Here is a 22,316-nt window from a genome sequence, read left to right on the forward strand (position 1 = left end):
CAACTAATACAAATAGTTAATTAAACAAAAAATGAGTAATTTCGAAAGAGAACAAACGTATTTTATATAAGAACAATCGAAAATGAATATTTACGAGTAATTAAGGACGAAAAAATATTAAAAATTGCAATCGAGGGGCTAACTTTTAGATATATTTTTAATATTTTTTTTAAAATAAATAAATGGGGAACAAACAATTATTAACAGTGAACAATCAAGAACAAATGATGAACAAACGAATTAATAGAAAATAAGTAGAAAACAGGAAAAAAAAATTTTTTTGAGGGGCTAACTTCATTCACCTCCCAATCAACGTTAATATCCCATTCGCGCCTAAGAAAAATAAGGAAATGCTTAGAAAAAGAAGACATTAAATTAGCTGCTCCATAAAACGATGCAGCTCAAAAGTGTGTTAGTGAATATCTCATTGTTAAGAATCTGTGCATTTGGAATAATCTCAGAGGAATCGCAAGAAAAACTGATACACAAACAAAATACACATACAACACCGTAAATATTATAATACCATAAAATAATTAACAATTTACACATAAACGTGGTTTATTATTTTCATTATTGTTTGAAAAAGTTTACAAAATCGGTGTAAATAAGGTTACGAGTAGGTTGATGAATAAATACGTTGTGATACAAATAAAACATGATTAAAATGCTTGATGGAAGTTAATAATATCATCATGTTATTGTGTAATTTTAAAATTGAAGTAAATGGATAAGCTAGCTTATAAAATTTAAAGTAGGCAGTTTGGGTTGTTCACATGTTATGTTTTAGACGTTTTTAGGTCCGATCCTTTCACTAACGTCAAAATCAAATGTCAAATTGTCTCACCTCACTCAACTATTGCTGTTGGTGTTGTCAAAATTTGACTGCAATGTTCACTATTCGCCGTGGTTTCTTTGAGAATATTTTCGTTTCTTTCCTTGTTCAAGTAACTGCTTATCAAAACAGATAAGGATTATGTTTCGCTTTTTCATTTGTGAGAAGTTGTGCTAGTCACTCTCTTGTGATTAATATAGTACATAAATAACAACAGAAATGTCACCCCTGTGAATAAGACCTCGTTATTTTGTTGAATTTTGTCACAAAAGGAACAGGATTAGTTAGAACGTTATGTAATTATATTTTAAAAACTAAATTATATATTAGTGAAGATGAGAACTGTAGCGTTAATAAGTGGTGGCAAAGACAGCTGCTACAACATGTTGCAATGTGTAGGGGCCGGCCACACTATCGTTGCACTGGCGAATCTCCAACCTCTTCATAAAGGTATGTTCTACATTCAATAAGCAGTTGTAAATCGTTTGCAAATTTAACGAAATTCACACTTTTATTCGAGAAAAAGTATTACGTGTAGTATTTTTTATAGCATAATAATATGTGGTACAGTAACCATTAAATTAAAAAGAGTAAACAGCAATACGGAACAATTGCAGATGAATTGGACAGTTACATGTATCAATCAGTAGGTCATCATGGCATAGAACTTTATGCTGAAGCAATGGGATTACCTCTTTATAGAGAAATAATAACAGGTACAGCTGTAGATCAAGGAAAAAATTACAAACCCACTGATAATGATGAAGTTGAGGACCTATACAGGTTGCTTTCCAAAGTCAAGGTAAGTTATGTATATGGCTAACTTATTCATTAGCATTTTCTGACATCATAAACAAAAGATTGTTCTAGTTTTGTGAAAATTAATTTAATAAACTGTATTATTTTTCTGTGATTGCTACCCTCGCCTTGGCTTGGGGGGCAATTATACCCGCGGGAGGAAATGTCCAACTTTTCTCCCTTGGTGCACAATGTACTATACAAATTTGAAAATAAGGAAATATGAGATGATGAGGATGCACCTAATGAGATTTAAAAGTGATGATCATGAATGATTGTTGTGGTTTAATATTAATTACGTTTTTCATTAACAATTTGTCATTTAAATGTGTGTGGTTAATATAATATTTATTAATGTATTATAATATAAATTTAAGAATAAGTAAAAAAGGAAATTTTTTTATTTAAAAAAGTAGTTGATTTTTATAAATTTCGACATCAAAAATAATTTTCAAAAGTTAGTAGTCCTGGGAAATAATTCAAGGATGATTGAATTACATTTACATTACAATGATGCCAAAGCTAAAAGGCTTTGTAAAAATCAGCCCAGACTGTTTATTTGGGACTACTACATGTTTTGTGACCAAAGAGCGCCTAAATAAAGTTAATCTGACTGATGGTGCAAACTGCAGATTCTGCATGGAAGGAAATTAAACTGTTAATCATATACTTTCTGGGTTATATGAAATATTAAGTACATAAATGTTGGATATTGCATATTCAGATAAAGATATTTGTAGACATGTATCGCTAAATGCTGTTATAAAACTCATGCAAATGTTGGCAGACAAGGTAGCTGATGGTTGTTTGCCTACCCCTTAAACTACAATAAGAAAAAATATATTGAAAGATTCTTAGTTTTTGGGCCCTGTAAAATGAAATTGTAATCATGTATTTATTATTCATGTATACATTTTTGGAAGTCATGGTTCGTCGAGAACCAGTTCACAGCTAATGTTAAACTGTCTGTTGAATTCATATACTTGTTCTATATGTTGTATCGTTGATTATTTCATAAAGAAAAAAACTGAAATGCAAAAGTTCATCAAGAAAAAAATATAAGTAGAATTCTTTTCAAAGTTTAGTTTACATAACCTTTCACCTGTTTAATAATTAAAATGACAATCGGTCCCTCCGGAATCCGGATGCTCAATAGGATATACAAAAAATAACCAGATATACATATATTTGTTTTTCATTTTTATCATTATTTCAGAGAATCCACTTTGCAACATTGTTAGCATTGTTGGAATTATATACTAAATCTTACATTAACAATGGAATGCATTATGAACCCAGTCATTTAATTATGTAACTACAAAGTGTTGATGAAATGTGCCTTTGAGTAGAACTGGATTTTATTTTAAGAATATAACAATGTTATCACATTACAGTAATACTGTTTTAGTATGTACTATTAGTACACAATATGGTTATTACTTTGGATACAAATATGTATGACTTTGTAGGAAGAAATAAATATAGAAGCAGTTGCTGTTGGTGCAATACTATCTGACTACCAAAGAATCAGAGTTGAGAATGTGTGAGTATTTTTTTTGAGGTTTATAATAATTAATAGTCTCAAAGCTCTCAGTCAAAAGTCTCAGTTTTAAATATAAAAATAAAATTTATTTAACCAGTGGTCATAATGAGCTCAAAGACATACAAAAAAAAGGTCTTATATGTATATATTTACAGCTCTACAACCTAAAGCTAAATGGTAATTAGAACAAATAGGAACATGTTATATTTAAAATTATATTTACGAAATTAAAGGTTAAAAATAGCAAATCTAAATTATTATAATCTACATAGGTATGCAAATTACTTGTGACGAGGTCGTCAAATTTGTAAACATATTATGTAGATCGCTAATTAGTGAAACTGTTTAAATACATGTCTTTGTACTGGTTAAGTATTTCGCGTGCTTATGTTGTTCATGACCTTGACTTTGCCTGTTGATAAAAAATGCGTATTAATAAAAATTGTGTATTAGTTTTTCAGTTTGAAAATCAACTAACAGTAGTGCTCATATATATATTGTTTGCTATTTATAACCTAATACTGATACCTGATACCTGAAATAAAAAAAACGACTATAGTTTGAAACGCTCACGCAACGTTGGGACGTTCTTGTCCCATTTTACTGTACTTAAATTTGAATACATAGTTAACAGAATAACGACGAGAAGCATGTAATTTTGCATTTGTTAGCATCTTTCAGATTACATAATCGTTTCAAATAAGCGACCTCTCGTAAAGCATGAACGACATCACTGGGCTACGAAAGTTCACCGGTGCTCACTACCACTAGCCTCGATGGTATATGGCGTGAGACTAGTCTTAATTTAATTTTCTGATTGTCTTATCGCTTTCAGATGTCAACGCCTGGGTCTAGTTTCACTCGCTTATTTATGGAGGCGGAACCAAAAAGAGTTGTTACAGGAAATGATATACTGTGGTATTGATGCGATCATTATAAAGGTTCGTTTGTTTTTTATTTTTTTTATCTGTAATACCATTTATAAGGAAAGCTATGCTTACAGAAAAGCTTTATCAGGATCGAAAATTGTGAGTCTTAAGCCCACGTGATTCGTCCAACGATAAAGCATAGCATTATCGCAATTCACTTTTTTTAAAATAAACATAGTGCCTATTAATATTGAACCTAGGTTTTTTCCTGTTTTGTCTCTTTCGCTCATGTTTTAAACTGACTTGACGGTCAGCGCCAAACAGTTAATTTGGTGTGACCATTCTTACATTACACTTAACTTTTTTAATTACCTACTATTTTCTTATCAATTCCGTAATAAGTCGTACATCTTGTTTATTCGAATAATTAATGAAATTTAATTTGTCGCATTTGTTAGTGTTATGAGAATCTATACTAATATTATAAAGCTGAAGAGTTTGTTTGTTTGAACGCGCTAACCTCGGGAACTACTGGTCCGATTTGAAAAATTCTTTCAGTGTTAGATAGCCCATTTATTGAGGAAGGCTATAGGCTATATACCATCACGGTAAGACCAATACAAGTGGAGCACCAATAAATAATGTTTTAAAATAGGGGGTTTAAATAGCTCCTTAACATTCTATAATTCAAATGTATTTTCACTTTCTACGTAAATGAAGTGGGGGTAAAATTTAGCGTTATGACAAAGTAACTATTCCACGCGGACGGAGTCGCGGGCAAAAGCTAGTAAATATATAAAAGTCGTAATGCGTATATGTTCCCTATGGATTTGAAAACGGCTGGACCGGTTTCTATAGATTATGTTATAGGTTTGGTAGCGATCGGAACAAAGTCAAATCAAATATGGGCTAGCAAAGCTGGCCTGGTTTAAGTAGTTCACTAAGTTCACTAGTTAAGTAGTAGTAAAACTAGGAATTAAAAGGCATGAAACATTTAATGCATCAACTATACGCCTTAAATGCATGTAACAATATTAAGTCTAGAGCAATAATTAGGTAACATTCTGTCTACGTTACGATAAATGGGTCACTTTCCGCAAATCAACCACTAAAACTTTATTGTACATAATTACTGGTTTTAGGACGTGTTGTGAGTCCGCACGGGTAGGTACCACCACCCTGCCTATTTCTGCCGTGAAGCAGTAATTTGTTTCGGTTTAAAGGGTGGGGCAGCCGTTGTAGCTATACTGAGACCTTATCTCAAGGTGGGTGGCGGCATTTGCGTTGTAGATATCTATGGGCTCCGGTAACCTGTTAACATCAGGTGGGCTGTGAGCTCGTCCACACATCAATGCAATAAATAAAAATTATAATAATTGGCATACTTGAAGATTATCAGCGTTTGATAAACAAACAAGTACCTACAACAATGTTTGTATCCGTTCTCGTACATCGGATACGATATTACACTAAAAATAACACGCATAAATTCCGGATGAATTGATTCGGTGCATTTCGTTGTTAGCGCATCGATATATAGGTACCTACATTACAATCACTAAGAGAATAATAATTAGCGTCTGACGTCAGAGAAGCGTTGATAACTTTCCGTTTAAAAAAAATAACATTTACAAATTTTATGTTGTCGTTTCCCTGTGTTATGTCACAAATGGAAAATTGTTCTGCCGAAAAATAAAATTTCAGTAGGCAGCGGCTTGGCTCTGCTCCTGGCATTGCTGAAGTCCATGGGCGACGGTAACCACTTACCATCAGGTGGGCCGTACGCTCGTCTGCCTACAAAGGCAAAAAAAAAAGATGTGGTGTCGTGGGACACCAGGTAGGAACGAAGTTCCTTCGGCTAATGTAGAATCGACACAATTTGCAAAAAAAAAATCGTGCTCAATTTTATGTAGGTTTTCTTGATTTTTCTCTTAAATTTTGCTGATTAGTTTTTATTTAAGTATAGGAAAGTATTTAGGAAATTCAGTATTTTAGGAAATAATAAATTACGTAAAATAGAAAGAGAATGGATGAGAGAACGAAAAGAAAGGGAGAAAGAGAATGGTATTATACACTACTCGCTTGTGTATGCGAGTGTCGCGCCTGCGCACGTCTCATTTAACGGTTTTATTCCACGCACTTTTTTCCACGGATTTTTTCTTACGGTTTTACTATCACATTTTTTTCAGTTCGGTCGCAGCAAAATCCCTATCCCCTCCAAGCCTGCCGTAAGGAACTTCGTTCCAAAAAGAACGGTCATGTATTATATCTACATAATATGTATCATGTGTGTTACACATCACATTATTACATTTTTCTATTCTATTCTAAATAAACATTGATGTTAAAAAACTTGTTTACGAGCAGGTTGTCGCAGCAATAAAAAAAAATCTGATTGGAATGAGATATAAACTAAAATTCGAATCATTTGGTGAATGTTAAATACAGTACGTACTACACGTTAAATATTTGGCATCCATACTGGGAGTATTGGAACCCTTCCCAAAAATGAAGACGAAGTATTGGTTAATCTTAATGCGATACGCACTAAAAAGAAACATTCGAAAAATATTATATAATTTTATTTTTTTCATTGTATGTCTTTGCTTATATCATATAATAAGCATGCAATGTAATGCGACTTAAAAACAACTGACGTATGGAATCAATGATATCGAGGGAACGCGGGGTGGGGGGGCGAACTGATTACGCGTTCCATTTCTCGTTCACCAAAGGAAAAACCATAATGATTTTCGTATTATTCAGTAAATGAGAGTTGTTTACGATTTAGTTTAGGCCAGTACTTTATTCGTGTTATTATGATTATTCATAACCGATCTTGTGGACCGTATGGTAAACGGTCGACGTCGCAATAAACACGTCATTACGGATCCTCCCGATCCATTAACGGTGCTTTTAGATACCTCAAGCATCGGTCACCGTCCTCGCCGAACCCGTCGCTTGCGACGAAGGGCTCGATGAGTAAATTAACCCATAGACACACCCCACAGAGTTTCTCGCCGGATCTTCTCAGTGGGTCGCGTTTCCGATCCGGTATTAGATTCTGCGACGCACTGCTCTTGCTAGGGTTAGTGTTAGCAACGACGTCAGGTTTGAGCCCCGTGAGTTCACCTACTAGTTAAGGTTACACTGAAATAGTCTCTCAAGATCTTCTAAAGTAAAAAAAAAGAAAAATTATTATATTACGTATGGTTATAGGTGGCAGCTATGGGTCTCGATCCGAGGATACACTTAGGTATGACGATACGCGACATCCAGCCACATTTGCTAGTCATGAAAGAGAAGTACGGACTCAACATGTGCGGGGAAGGGGGAGAGTACGAAACCTTCACACTCGACTGTCCCCTGTTCAAGAAAAAACTGATCATGTGAGTTATGTTGACATTAGTTCTATAACTACTACCGTACTTACCCAGACATTATCATTTATTGCACACTAATATGATTAGCTTAGATTAGATTTGTTTACATTATCATATTTATAGTTTAAACGTAACATGTGTATATTATTATTCTCCGGCAGCGATGAAAAAGAAATGGTTATGCATTCAGACGATCCTGTAGCTCCTGTCGGGTATTTGAACTTGAAATTGCACCTCGAGCCGAAAGAGAACTGCGACGAACCTCTCCAACTACCTCCAATCATTAAAAACTCGTTAGACTATTTAAACGACTTGAGCGATTCGGTCTTTAGCGACATAAGCGACATCGAATTGAGTGAGACAGAAATAGAGTCTATAGAGAAGTTAGAGAAAGAGGAAAAGATGAAGAACAGTGCCGAACTGAATCCGCTGCTCACTTATTCGCCGGACAAAGAGAATAATTTAGATATTATACAAAAGTTAAATGATAGTGCGGAAGTATTAGACAACGGATATGTATACGAACAGACGAACGATGATAGGTCGTCGCACACGATAACGGATCATCGATCGATATACGGGAACAAACATGGATGGTATTTTATTGGAGGGATTGTCGGCGAAGGGATCGACACGAGGGTGGCAACTGAAGATGCGATGAATAAATTAATTAGTAGGTAAACTTGTTTAACACCCATCTTTGTTGACGTTATATAATATTATGTTGTTATAAACGAGCTAAAATTCGCATTAACGTTTGTTTAGATTTTAACGAAACGGATGTGACGTAATACATTTTAATGGTACCTACACATTGTGTTCTGTCAGTCGCAGATTCCTTTTGTTATGCTCTACGGTTTTGTTCTACACGTTTACCGATTGTTATCTTCGGACTGGATTAGTTTTGCGATATTAATAAACACATTCTAGCATAATTAGAATAGTTGTTATTATAATATCTATAAAATTTCCATTCGTTTAATGTGAATAGTTTACATTTGCACAAATATGTTTTTGTTTTTTATTTTATTTTTTATTGTCTTTGTAGGTAAGGTAGACAAGAATACCGCCCACCTGATGGTAACTGGTTACCGTCGCTCATGGACCTCAGCAATGCCGCGTACCCTATATATGAGTCGTCTATTATCAAAGGTGGCAATCTGTGCATTTGGACAAAAAAAAATTATTGATATGTCAATACAGATTGATTTGAATATAATCGTCTCCTTCAAAGAATACGGTTCAAAACCTACATTAAATAAAGGTTAATACTTAACCTGTTATTTATCTAAGATGTCGTTCAGAAGAGTTTTGTGACTGCCAATGGAATACAAAGTCAATAATTCGTTTTTCTGATTTACCAATAATTTTCCAAAAGTCACATTGCCGGCTTTGATAATAATTTTTTTTTTTTTTTTTTTTTATTGCTTAGCTGTGTGGACGAGCTCACAGCCCACCTGATGTTAAGTGGTTACTGGAGCCCATAGACATCTACAACGTAAATGCGCCACACACCTTGAGATATAGTTCTAAGGTCTCAGTATAGTCACAACGGCTGCCCCACCCTTCAAACCGAAACGCATTACTGCTTCACGGCAGAAATAGGCGGGGCGGTGGTACCTACCCGTGCGGACTCACAAGAGGTCCTACCACCAGTAATTACGCAAATTATAATTTTGCGGGTTAATAGTCGACTCATATCTCGATTCGATCGAATTCTACATTTAATATTTAATCTATACTAATATGTAAATCTACAGTGGTTTTTACGAATGTTTCGTTATAACTACTAAAACCATGCATCCGATTGACTTGAAACTTGGTATCCATGTAGAAAATACATGTACTTCATGGATATGCTAATATTTATATGAGTGTTGGACTCCCTAATAATAATGACAATAAATAATAATGTTAATTTTAAATGCCCAGCGTAGCGGGCGTGTAGGGCTAGTTTATTCATAAAGCGAAAACATCGATGTCCGTTCTAAAAAAATATGGACGGGCGTTACGCTATACAGTTGAAATCTAGACCTCATGTCTCAAGGTCACATGCATCGGCTTCGGTAACCATTAGACGCGTAGCGAGATCAGCCCTTCCATATTAAAACAAAATATTAACACTAAACATACCATAACGGGTCAAATGACCTATTTTGAACTTTTGCATTGTGCACCTTATTGCTTTTGTACATTTGACTTCATGACTTTTTCTTACGAATTATTCGAATTAAGCGAAAAAATAGTATAGTTATTATACTATTTTTTTTTTTTTTTTGAGTAATACTTGTCGTATACCGTTATCTACCCGCTATGGTAGAAATAGGTACCACTAAGTGTTGGTATGATTAGTGTTAAAATACTATATAAATAAAATGTTACAAATAGTTCTTATTCGTAAGTCATCGATTACAGGTTTGTTAGATTCTGAAAGCATGCATCTAACCGATGTGTGCTCCGTCAACATATACATGAGGAATATGGAAGAGTATGCTTCGTTGAATGACGTTTATGTCAAGACGTTTTGCTACCCGAACCCGCCGACGCGTGTCTGCGTACAGTGCCCTCTGCCGAACAACGTAGGACTTATTTTGGATGGGGTGAGTATAAATTACACTTAACCCTTTGACTGCCATTCCCTCAGACACAGCCCCCTGAGTTTCTCGCCGAATCTTCTTAGTGGGTCGCGTTTCCGATCCGGTGGTAGATTCTGCGAAGCACTGTCCTTGCTAGGGCCAAGGAGAAGCTGAAATAGCCTCTCAAGGATATCAGCATAGGTAGGGAAAAAAGGACTGCAATTTAGGTCACCGATGCCTTATGTGACGCACTGAAGTAATTAGTCGATTTCTGTTACTAAGGTGCCGGAATATGTAGTAAGTAGACTCTAAGAAATACGAATCGGAAGATACTGAGAATGAAAATATTTCTAACAGACCTAAAAGACTAAAACGGACGGCGCATCGGACTAACGCATCAATCCTGGAAGAACTAGGCGTCTCCTTAAGACTCTTCACCATTTGCCTACGTAGGATTTTAGAGTTTTTCGGTCACGTTGCGAGGAAAACGGGTGACAATCTCGAAAGACTTCTCATCACCGGCAAAGTGGAAGGAAAGAGGCCCAGGGGGCGTAGTCCCATGTGCTGGTCCGATCAGATTAAGACGACTTTGGAATCCAGCATCAATGTCGCTACCCACTGCGCGGAGGACAGGAGTGAATGGAGGAACATAGTCCTAACAAAAGTGCTCAGTAAGGGTCACGACCCTCAGAACTGAGGAATACGACGCACGCAGGAGGAAAAGACTAAAACATACATTAATAACAAAAGAAGACAATGTTAGGCCTTCCGGGCGCTTAGTAATAACAGAAATCGATATAATTACTTAACTGCCCCACGTAGGGCACCGTTGACCTACATGGTAGTCAAAGGGTTAAAATTGTACGAATACCGAAAAATTATTGAATATTACTGAGATATTTTAATAAAAAAATTAAAGATCAAATGTAAAAACACGCAAGATAACATTTCGGAGGCGTGTTTCGGCTATGGATTACTAATAAAATGTCTTATCACGTTTACATTTTTACATAACAGATAGTGCATGTTTCTGTCAAGCGTTACTTACCCAGATATCAAAATTTAAGTATTTAGAAACGTGACACTTATCGCAAGAATCTCTTTAAAAATCCTGATTGAATGTTATAGTATAATTATCGTTTTATACAACTGTTTCCGGTCATCGTTCTCTTTGAACCCGTCGCTTGCGACGAAGGGCTCGAGGAGTAAATTAACCCTCAGACACAGCCCACTGAGTTTCTCGGTTTCTCGGCCGGATCTTCTTAGTGGGTCGCGTTTCCGATCCGGTGGTAGATTCTGCGAAGCACGGCTCTTGCTGGGGTTCGTGTTAGCAACGTCATCAGGTTTGAGCCCCGTGAGCTCACCTACTAGTTAAGGCGACGCTGATATAGCCTCTCAAGGCTATCAACTTAGGTAGGCAAAAAAAAACTGTTACGATTACGAAATCGCTTATACAATCGCAAAATACAAAACTGCTACATAAAAGTAGTAGCAGGGTATTTGTGAGATTATCACGTTTTATGTCTTTACTGCGATCTTTTATCTCGTGTATTATCTCGTACGGGGCATGCCCGTGCAGTCGGTGTGATCGTGTCGGGTGATTTTAATGTTTTGCGGCGTTCGCTTTGATGTTTCGCGAAGGTCTATCGTATACCCGAAAAGATATCGTAGTATCCGTCTAGAAATTCAGCAATAAATTATGACGTAATAATACGGGGCATAAAGTTCATGTTTGTGTTTGTGTCATACTTAGTTACACTACATATATAGGTACTTACTTAGCTTACTTTGCAATACTTTCATTATTTTTTTTACAAAGTTTTTGGCGCAACTGGTTTTATCATGACTAATGCTTTCAATAAGTGTCTGAAATTATATGAAGTAAACAATATTATCTTCGGTATTTGCGAGCCGTTGAAATAATTAGAGCTGGTTTAAGGCTTGTGACCTCGAAAACCGTTTATTATTTGAAATATCGCATTTTTTCCCTACTTATTCGCCTAAGAGGCTATTCTAGCTATGCCCGGACGTGTAGCTAAGCTCACGGGCTCAACCTGAGAGAATTTGCTAACACTAGCCCTAGCAAGAGCAGTGCTTCGCAAAATCTACCGCTAGATCGGAATCGCGACCCACTGAGAAGATCCGGCGAGAAACTCAGTGGGGTATCGGATTTTATATAATGACAGTAACCAGACGCTTAAGATTACGTCGTACAAGTAGTTATGTCTAAACCCGATTACCGAGTAACTGGTTGATCGCCGGCATAGCCTTACTTAATAATTTTTCTGTTGGCTTTCATAATTACTTTTTTATTATACAAGATACTCGCAGTATTAGCAAACGACAAAATGTAACCTTACTAGAATTTGTCAAGAGTAAATTACTTTGATTCTTAAAAATAAATGACGTCACCACGATCACGGACTCCACGTGTTAGTTTCACAACGAATTTCGGTACCTTTCAGTTATATGAAGGAAGCAGTTTGATATTGCATTAAATGTATTGAAACAGGTGGCGTTCAAATCAAGTAACAACAATACCGAGACTGACGGAGGTAACGTAAAGGTGCGAGAGACTATGCATGTTCAAGGCATTTCGCATTGGGCCCCAGCCAACATCGGACCTTATAGTCAAGCGATTAAGGTTTGTTTTTAAAGAGAGAGAGGGAGGGAGAGAGAGAGAGGGAGAGAGTATTCTTTATTGTACACCAAAAAAAATATACGAAACATTAAATATAAAACCAAAAATATAATTGGCAATATATATATACACACGTACACATATTATACATATACACAATTCCCTTAGGTAATAATAATTTTGCTTCGTTACAGATAAATAAGAATAAACAATTTACATAGTGTTGGTATGTGTGTCCAGGTGGGTGAAGTAATCGGAACGTGCGGTCAGATAGCGTTAATACCGGGCGTCATGACGCTGGCGGGCGGCGGTGCGCGCAGACAGAGCGCGCTCGCGCTGCGACACCTCACGCGCGTCATACGGGCGGCGCATCCACGGGCGCACATACGTAGCGTCGTACAGGTGATATAGGTTTTTTAACCCTCAGACACAGCCCACTGAGTTTCTCGCCGGATCTTCTCAGTGGGTCGCGTTTCCGATCCTGTGGTAGATTCTGCGTAGCACGGCTCTTGCTAGGGTTCGTGTTAGCAACGTCGTCAGGTTTGAGCCCCGTGAGCTCACCTAGTAGTTAAGGTTACGCTGGAATAGCCTCTCAAGACTACCAGCTTAGGTAGGAAAAAAAAGAAAAGGTTTTTTATAAATAGACAGTTGTTGCGTTGTGGCGAATGAGAGCGGACTGTATATATTTAGTTTGATAACTTTATTAGTCCATAAGTGACAAATATATAAATATATGAAAGATATATAAGAAAGAAAGATATATAAATATATGAAATCGATGTGTCGCCCTTGGCGGCTGGAACTGAAAAGGGAAAAGTGTCATAGCGGACGTCGCTCGTTGACACTTTTAACGTTCCGTATTCAAACAACAGACAGACGAGTGTCGCAGTTACGGGACATGCCACAGTATGATGTGCTTTCTTCCGGTTTGAGCCCTGAGAGCTCACCTACACGCCAGGGTGAAGCTAAAATAGCCTCTCAAGGCTATTGGCATAGGTAGGAAAAAAATGATGTGTTCGCCTCGTTTGTGGGCGTGCGAAAAATATAGATATATGTTACCGTTACACTCTTACTCTTTCTAGTATTAACCTTCATAATACTCATTGCTGTGATATTTTACAGTTAATAGAGTTCTTGATCTAATTAAAGTAATATAATCGAAAACAGTTCAGAAATTACAAACTCTTCATATGTGCCGCTTTGGCGAATTTATCAAAGGACTAGAAATAGATGCATGTATTCGCGTTTGTGACATTACTGTTATTATTAGAACTTTTCTTTTATTACTTAGATGAGTGGACGAGCTCACAGCCCGCCTGGTGTTAAGTTACTGGAGCCTATAGACATTTACAACGTAAAGGCGCCACCCACATTGAGATAAAAGTTCTAAGGTCTCAGTATAGTTACAACGGCTGCTCCACCCTTCAAACCGAAACGCATTACTACTTCACGGCAGAAATAGGCGGGGTAGTGGTACCTACCCGTGCGGACTCACAAGAGGTCCTACCACCAGTAATTACGCAAATTATAATTTTGCGGGTTTGATATTTATTACATGATATTATTCCTTCAGCGTGGAAATCAATCGTGAACATTTGTTAAGTACGTATTTCATTAGAAAAATTGGTATCCGCCTACGGGATTCGAACACCGTGGCATCGCTACACACGAATGCACCAGACGTCCTATCCTTTAGGCCACGACGACTTACAAATTTTCGATTACTTTCGCGCCACCTGTCAAACGTTGTTAGGAAGTATATCTTTCCTGCAATGCCTGCAGCAACTACTTATTTATAATTCATGTAAACTACATACACAATGATCTCTAGAAATTTAGATGTGACTAGCTGACCCGGTAGAGATTGCAGTGCCTCAATCGATAAATAAAAGACCTAAAAGTTTGTATAAAATAAACTTAAAACAAACAAAATGAATCCGTCCGACGGGGGACACATCAAAGGGAAAACAAAATTGTTATTTTTATTTAATTCCGAGCATTTTCATATTTATTCACCTTTTAAACCTTCTCTGGACTTCCACAAATAATTCAAGACCAAAATTATCCAAATCGGTCTAGCCATTCTCGACTTTTAGCGAGACTAACGAATAGCAATTCATTTTTATATATATATAGATTTGTACAAATACGAAAGTTTGAATGGTGACCGTTGCCTATGTAATGCAATGTATACGTGACGTCACGTATAACATCGGTCTGGTGCGCGCAGAGCGTGTGCTACACGACGGAGCGCGGCGCGGTGGGCGAGGCGCGGCGCCAGCTGGAGCGGCGCACGGCGGCCGCCATCGTGCAGTACGCGCTGGTGGAGGCGCTGCCGCGACACGCCGCCGTCGAGTGGCACGCCTGGGCGCACTCCGACAACGATCGCTTCGACTGTGCGTACATACATACTTTTTTTTTTGCTTATATGGGAGAGAAGACGAACTCACAGCCCACCTGGTGTTCAGTTTTTCTTTTTTTTTATTGCTTAGATGGGCGGACGAGCTCACAGTCCACCTGGTGTTAAGTGATTACTGGAGCTACTGGTTACTAGAACTCATAGACATCTACAACGTATCATCGCGAAAGACGTATTATTCTGCTCCTGTTGTTAATACGACGAATGAAGAAAAAATAGAATCAAAGAAAATATTGGGTGAATCCATACCTTTCTATAATGAACCATGATGGAGGTAATTTTAAGAGTAAATATGAAGCGCGTTCATGTGAAGACAGAAACTGTATTGGAAACGGTGGTTAGTGCCATGTGCCGCCATTTTAATATTGCGCTAATTTATTTAACCGTAAAAACACATAACCAAGAAAATGCGCGGATTTGTTATGAGATATACTAATCATGAACGTGTTTAACACACAGCATAAAAATACTATTCATTTAACATAATTTTGAAGTGTCTATAAAAAATACGGTAATTAAATTGCAGATGAAGAAACAGGGTGCAACATCGGTGATTATAAAGTGGCTATAACGAGAAGATGGAATTATGAAAACACCGTAGCGGCGATTGTATGTAACGTTGCCACAGGTTTGTATGTTTAGATGAAAAACAACAAAAAGTATAAATGAGTCGTCTATTATCAAAGGTGGCAATCTGTGCATTTGGATAAAAAAATGTTATTGATATGTCAATACAGATTGATTTGAATATAATCGTCTCCTTCAAAGAATACGGTTCAAAACCTGCATTAAATAAAGGTTAATACTTAACCTGTTATTTATCTAAGATATCGTTCAGAAGAGTTTTGTGACTGCCAATGGAATACAAAGTCAATAATTCGTTTTTCTGATTTACCAATAATTGTCCAAAAGTCACATTGCCGGCTTTGATAATAGTCGACTCAAATATGCGTGACAGGTGGTAGGGAACATAACTCTTCAAGGTTATAAGCCTAGGTAGGGAAATAAAAGTGGTAGGGGGCATTGCCTTTAGGGTTGCGGTTTCGCAGTCGCGGACCAGACCCACATACCCCGCGCGTGCCCTAGGCGCGGGGACCTCGTAGGAGGTTGGACCCCCGGCCCGAACAAAAGGGGAGCATGGGGGGCATTGTCTATTTTTGTCGCGGCGCTAACGTGCGGGGACACTGTGTCACAACCTTGGTACAACAATTAATGAGACTTCAACATCGTCTCTCAGGCTGACTTTGAGGTCGTGTGATTAAAATTGATTATGTATATATATAATCATGTATAAATATATTTATCGTTTTTTTGTGGACAGTAAGGGTAATTCTAGATTGGGATCGAATGATCATTCGTGATTTGTTTCGGACCATGTATAAGTCACTTTACGCAAACAATATCGTATAAAAATGAGATTCCAATTGTAAACAAGATACCTTTTTACGTTTGTATTTTGCAATTTACGTCACGGATCGTTGATAAGAACAAAGCGATTGTAGGTCATTATTTATAGACAAAATTAACTAATGAACTTTGAAACTGCACCAACCTAACCTTTAAAATGTTTATATGGGCCAATAAACCTTTTTCCAGCATATGGTCATATTAACCTTATACATCGCATTAATATACCTTACCTATTGCTATGGAAACATCACTTAACCTTTCTATAATATAGCCAAACCAGAAGTGAAATTGATTTCGCCTTTTAAATAAAAATGTTTTTCAAAAATAACGTAGGTATATCGGGGGTGACCAACTTTATTAGAACTAAGATGTACTGTTTACTGACGAAACTCTCTACCAATAACATTTCTTGATATTTAATGAAACAATATAGTTCAAGTAGACAAATAAGTAGTATATTTTATTAAAACTATTAACATAAAACTGAAATTATATAATAAAAGAGAACTATTGTGTGGAAGAGAGAATAAATAATGTGACGTAATGGTGTTGGCGAAGAATGCTCCGCATACCGTGGACCGCCAAGAGAACAAACAAATCTGTCCTCGAGCAACTTCGTATAGAAACGAGACTGTCGACGATTTGCTACCAGAAGGTTCTTGGTTACTTTGGTCATATTGCTCGGCGGCCACCAGACAACCTTGAAAGATTGATTGTGGTGGGCAAGGTAGAAGGGAAAAGACCCGCCGGCCGGCCACCAAACCGTTGGTCGGATCAGATAACTGCGCTCACTGGACTCTCTGTTACCAACGCCCTGAGAGAAGCCGAAAACCGAAGCAAAGGGAAGCTGAGGGTACAAAGAGCCACGAAGGGCTTTCAAGGACACGACCTTCAGCAATGAAGTATTCGACTAAGAAGAAGAATGGCGATTAACAAATGATGAAGATGATGCGCGCAGTAGTTGGTGATTACGTTGCGCAGTCTCTTCTATGTATTTATATTTTTTGCCTTGCCACGATCGACTGAACTAATAGTTATAACTAGTGGTCCCCGCAGTAGTCGAAATTAGACTATAATTAATTGAAATCAAAAGTTTAAACATTATTATGGTTCTATTGTCAAGCACTATTATGTTTCTATAATAATACTGATATCGCCAAAACTACACAATAAATAAATAATATTAAAGAATAACAATATTAATCTGTTCTCAATTGACAATACACAAAGAGTATATTTATACGTATGTTTGTGTCAAATACATGGTAGGGTGTGTAATGTTTTCTTTATTGAGTTATTTTTATTGCATAATTCTTCGATCAATAATAGTACTAGATTAAGGATCAGGAACAAAAATAAGACGCTCCAGTGGCCACGTTTGCCGACACGAAAACATCTTCATTTCTTAGAAAAAAGTTTAATAATGTTAACGACTTCAGTTTATTATAAACCTTAATACTTAAACATAAAGTTTAATTACCATTGCAAAATATATGTATTTAGGTCCTTTCGTCAGAAAAAGAATATTATGGAATAAATTTAAAATGTCACTTGAACATAAAAAGTCATCAGTACAAAAATATTTATTCTAAAATGATACTTAAAGCCTAATTTATAAGGTTAAAAATATTTGTTTAAAATTTCGTGCTTATTGTATTGTGGAACTAGATGTAGTTCTTGGTATTACATTTCAATGCTCAGAACACAGTAAGTATTGAAAGACATAGAGTTGCAGAATATACATATTTGTTTTAGGTTTGTTTTGTATGGTCGCAACTATTTTTGACCGATTGAAAAAAGTAGTAGATAATATTTTACATTGCCGCTATTACAACAAATAGGTGATAAAAAATAAAATTGAATAAAGTAAAAAAAATATGAAAGGAAACACGAAACATGTTTTCCACGTATTCTTTATACAGAAGTAATTAAAACAATAATGTAGGTTTAATTACCTTTAAACAGATTCAGTTTGTTATAAAGCTGTCTTTTAGAAGTCATTTTTATATGAGCGGTTTCTTTTTTACAAATATAATGTAATCTTATATTAATGAATTTTTCTATAATCAGTTTAATTTAGGCTTATTTTATGGCTGTGTTCGTTTCCCCCAGAAAACAAATCCTTTTCAGCATATACGCTTAAAATATTTACACATAGTTTTTTTAATACTTTTTTGCATTGATTTGCCACCACCATTGAACAATTCTAGAATTTTTATAAGGGTTCTATATTTCTTCTCTTTCTTTCGCGACAATATATATCCATTGTGCACAGCGACAAGGGGCTACTAGGAAATCTACAAACAAAAATAACATTATAAAATAACAAAACTACTCTATGCATTCCCTGTCCAAGAATAGGTGATGTTTGTTACAATAGTTGGTGCCTTGTTGCAAACATTGGCCAAACAATTACAATATTCTTAAATTGTGTTTTATTTACAATATAATTGTGTTTCTTATTTTATGAAAAACACTTAATAATATAAATTTACCAAAAAAAGATATTCCTTCCAAAACCTTGGTGTTACGGTGGTTTTTTACTCAGTTTTTGAACGCGCATTGCAGCGTTTTGACGTCTTAGTGTTGGCTATGATTGGACCATACTAATTTGAAATAAGACCACAAATTTATTTGTGGTCTTATTTTTCGGGCCGTTTTTGAAGCGCTAATCGCGAATCTAGTAGTATTATTGATCGAAGGCATAATTTAAAAAAAAACATTAGCATTCTCTGCATTTCTTCTCTATGTTCTCTCTATAAGTGTGGGAATACTCCTCCGTCCGCGCAATTTTCGTAAAAAGGGGTACAGAGTTTTTGCTTCACGTATTAATATATCGACGCTTGAAAGGCAAACGTGACTAAGCGACAATAACTGCTTTATACATAAATGATAGGCAATAACCATATTCGATGCGCAAAAAATATATATTTCTAGGTCTATTAAAATCATTTCAGTCCTACAGCTAGATTCGTTAAAATAAATGTTGTTTTCAGGTATTTCAACTAAATTAGTCTACTGTAAAGTTCACGCATTGTCGCTTAGTCACGTTTGCCTTTCAAGCGTCGATATATAGATAATCGACCCCTGACGTATGTAAATAACTGTACGTATGTACATTCCCGACAGGCTCATCTCCGTCGACATGTCAACTGTCGTTCCCGAGCGAGGAGGCGTGCAAGTCTCACCGGGTGCGAGCGCGCGCCATGACCACAGAACAACTCGAAGAAGTCTTGGAGTACGCGCTCAATAAGCTGTTAGGTGACTGCAGGGATAAAGATCAGCGGCCCGCCGTCAAAATGAGGATATTCTACCAGGTATGCAAGCGATCATAAATGAATAATATAATCATCATCATTTCATGTGTGAAAGACGATATGGGTAGGAGGGGAGTGAGCGAAGAAATGGTATATGATAGAAGAGTATGGAAGGAGAAAACATGTTGCGCCGACCCCAGCTGACTGGGAGAAGGGCAGGATAATGATGATGATGATGCAAGCGATCATAGCGGAGCCGGTTGCGCGACCAAGTCGAAATTCTATCTATATAGGTTTTTTATTTATTTATTTTTTATTGTTTAAATGGGTGGACGAGCTTACAGCCCACCACCCCGCCTATTTCTGCCGTGAAGCAGTAATGCGTTTCGGTTTAAAGGGTGGGGCAGCCGTTGTAGCTATACTGAGACCTTAGAATTTATATTTCAAGGTGGATGGCGCATTTACGTTGTAGATGTCTACGGACTCCATTAACCACTTAACACCAGGTGAGCTGTAAGCTCGTCCATCCATCTAAGCAATTGTCTCGCGTGTTGCAGGTGTGGAGCGCGCCGGCGGCGGGCTGGGTGGGGCGGCTGCGGCGCGCGGCGGGCGCCCGGCTGGCGCTGACGGCGGTGCCGGTGCTCGCGCTGCACAACGCCTTCACCTTCCTCTCCATCGCCGGGCTGCGGCTCGACGAGTGACGACTCGGCGCCGGTACTTGACCAGGCCTGTATCCCTCACCTATGATGAAAATTAGCGCTGCCGTTGCGCTACAACTCAATATAAGTAGAGCGACGCTTTCAGCTCTAACACTAGGAGCAGGCTTAGAAACTCCGGTAACCGTACTCGTCTAATTCGACACAGGGGTCGACGTGCAACCTAACCCATGCATCAGCCTGCTGAGTTTCTCGCCGGATCTTCTCAGCGGGTCGCGATTCCGATCCGGTAGTAGATTCATTCGCGAGGCAGTTGCTCTTGATCTACTTCGTCTTGGTCTACTTCGGAGGCGCTCGGGTAGCTATTAGCAAATCCCACCCGTCCTGGCTGAGCCTTTGCTCGCCCACCTGTCCTGGTGAAACTGGAAAGGCCTCCGAGTCATCAGTACTCTTTCCATCATAAAAAATATATATAAGTAGAGGGTGAATTTAATCATGACGGACTCAAGAGTACATATCTACAGGCACCCATATAAATGATTCTTAACCCTTTGACTGCCGTATAGGTCACTTGGGGCCTACGCGGCGCACTAAAGTAATTATGTCGATTGACTGATACTAAGCGCCTGGATTGCCTTAACTTTCTATTGGTTTTTAATGTTAGTTTGTCTTTTATGTCTCTTAGAAATATGTAGATTCATTCTCAGCATCGTTCCGATTCGACTCTCCCAGAGTCTACTAGGTATTCCGCCGACTTAGTAATAACAGAAATCGACATAATTACTTCAGTTCACAGCGTAGGGCACCGGTGACCTACATGGCAGGCAGGCAGAGGGTTAATAAGGTTGAACGATCAATTCGTTCCTTGTCGTCTGGTTCGCGTCAGTCTTTTATGAAGGCATTAAAAGTACTGCCTGTCGCTAGTCACGTCCGCCCTCGTTCCATTTCTCTCTTTGTTTCTTTTCGAATTCTTGTCAAGTCTTATTTATGTCTAGTCGTTGTAGGTATTATGTCCTGTCAAAGAGGTTGCACGCCACGACAAAGGTCATGTCCATGATTAATCTTGCAAAACAAAATCATGGCTAGTTAAAACGAACCAAACGTCGCCCTTTTATAAACAAACGTATACATAATACATTGGATTCATAATACCATAGAATGTAGGTAATACAAAACCACCTACATTCGTGACCATTTGAAGGCTAGCGCGTTAGCGAGAGACCCATGTTGTCATTTATAACGTATTTTTGTCGTGACAATGTACGTTTGTTGTCATCAAATATTTAAGCAAATACAATGCAGTTTATCAGACAGGCTATCACAAGTGAAGCGCCAGCATAATGCAGTTTTTATTTGAATATTTGTTGTTGTAAAGTCTTTTTTTTTAACCAAACCAGAAATATATCTTTATTCAGACTATCATATGAGCTAGTGTTTATTTTACATTGCTCTACATCTTCGTACATATTTTACGTTGTTTCTGAAGAATGTCACAGCTTTTGAAAAAAATAATGAATAAACGTCTGCTTTTGAATTAAAGTTAACTCTCTGAAACCAAGTATAACTTTTTAAACTTTCTCAGGCATAAATTCCAAAGTTATCTGATTGTTCGATTATCATAATTTTACTTTCTGTGTTAATTTCTTGGAAAACTAATTGTTTTATTTTATTTATATTTTTCAGGTTTCATCGAACGTTAAAAACTCAAGATGCTTTATTGCCAATTTATAAATATTTGCTGAATATTTTCAGTATTTATAAAAATTTTGTTAACTATGCTACCAAGTTTACCGTATTATAAGTCAAATTATACATTATTTTTTATTGCACATTCTTGTTTTATTTATAATAACATTAATTAACGTTGAGATTCGAGAGCTTAAAAAAATCTTTATTTATAATAAAATTAAAAAAACTCAAATCCATACC

The 22,316-nt window shown here is 37.1% G+C and overlaps 1 protein-coding gene and 1 long non-coding RNA gene across 3 annotated transcripts; one reads left to right on the forward strand and one right to left on the reverse strand.

Moving 5' to 3' along the window:
- Positions 1 to 832: 832 nt before the first annotated feature.
- Positions 833 to 22,216, forward strand: LOC114246347 (uncharacterized). Of its 2 annotated transcripts, none has more exons than XM_089734689.1 (14): positions 833 to 1,285; positions 1,453 to 1,637; positions 3,103 to 3,176; positions 4,012 to 4,117; positions 7,265 to 7,434; positions 7,590 to 8,101; positions 9,844 to 10,028; positions 12,517 to 12,648; positions 12,886 to 13,047; positions 14,876 to 15,041; positions 15,591 to 15,692; positions 19,604 to 19,791; positions 20,289 to 20,457; positions 22,071 to 22,216. In XM_089734689.1, exons 1-13 carry the CDS (start codon positions 1,171 to 1,173, stop codon positions 20,430 to 20,432), a joined length of 2,241 nt encoding a protein of 746 aa, XP_089590815.1. In that variant the 5' UTR covers positions 833 to 1,170; the 3' UTR covers positions 20,433 to 20,457; positions 22,071 to 22,216. The 2 variants fall into 2 exon arrangements, with proteins under 2 accessions (XP_089590815.1, XP_089590816.1); XM_089734690.1 differs by having other exon boundaries at positions 834 to 1,285; positions 20,289 to 20,445.
- Positions 18,040 to 19,270, reverse strand: LOC149500957 (uncharacterized). Its single transcript, XR_016324586.1, has 2 exons — positions 18,970 to 19,270; positions 18,040 to 18,771 (listed from the first exon to the last, which is right to left on the reverse strand). It is a non-coding gene; the product is annotated as an uncharacterized LOC149500957 (long non-coding RNA).
- Positions 22,217 to 22,316: the final 100 nt, after the last annotated feature.

Source organism: Bombyx mandarina, chromosome 18 (genome assembly GCF_030267445.1).
Source record: "Bombyx mandarina strain Sakado chromosome 18, ASM3026744v2".
NCBI classification, from domain to species: Eukaryota; Metazoa; Arthropoda; class Insecta; order Lepidoptera; family Bombycidae; genus Bombyx; species Bombyx mandarina.

Coding starts and splice junctions, on each gene's coding strand:
- LOC114246347 (XM_089734689.1), top strand. CDS start 1,171: ATGAGAACTGTAGCGTTAATAAGTGGTGGCAAAGACAGCTGCTACAAC. Junction 15,042..15,590: donor CGACAACGATCGCTTCGACT/GTGCGTACATAC, acceptor ATTAAATTGCAG/ATGAAGAAACAGGGTGCAAC. Junction 19,792..20,288: donor AAATGAGGATATTCTACCAG/GTATGCAAGCGA, acceptor CGCGTGTTGCAG/GTGTGGAGCGCGCCGGCGGC.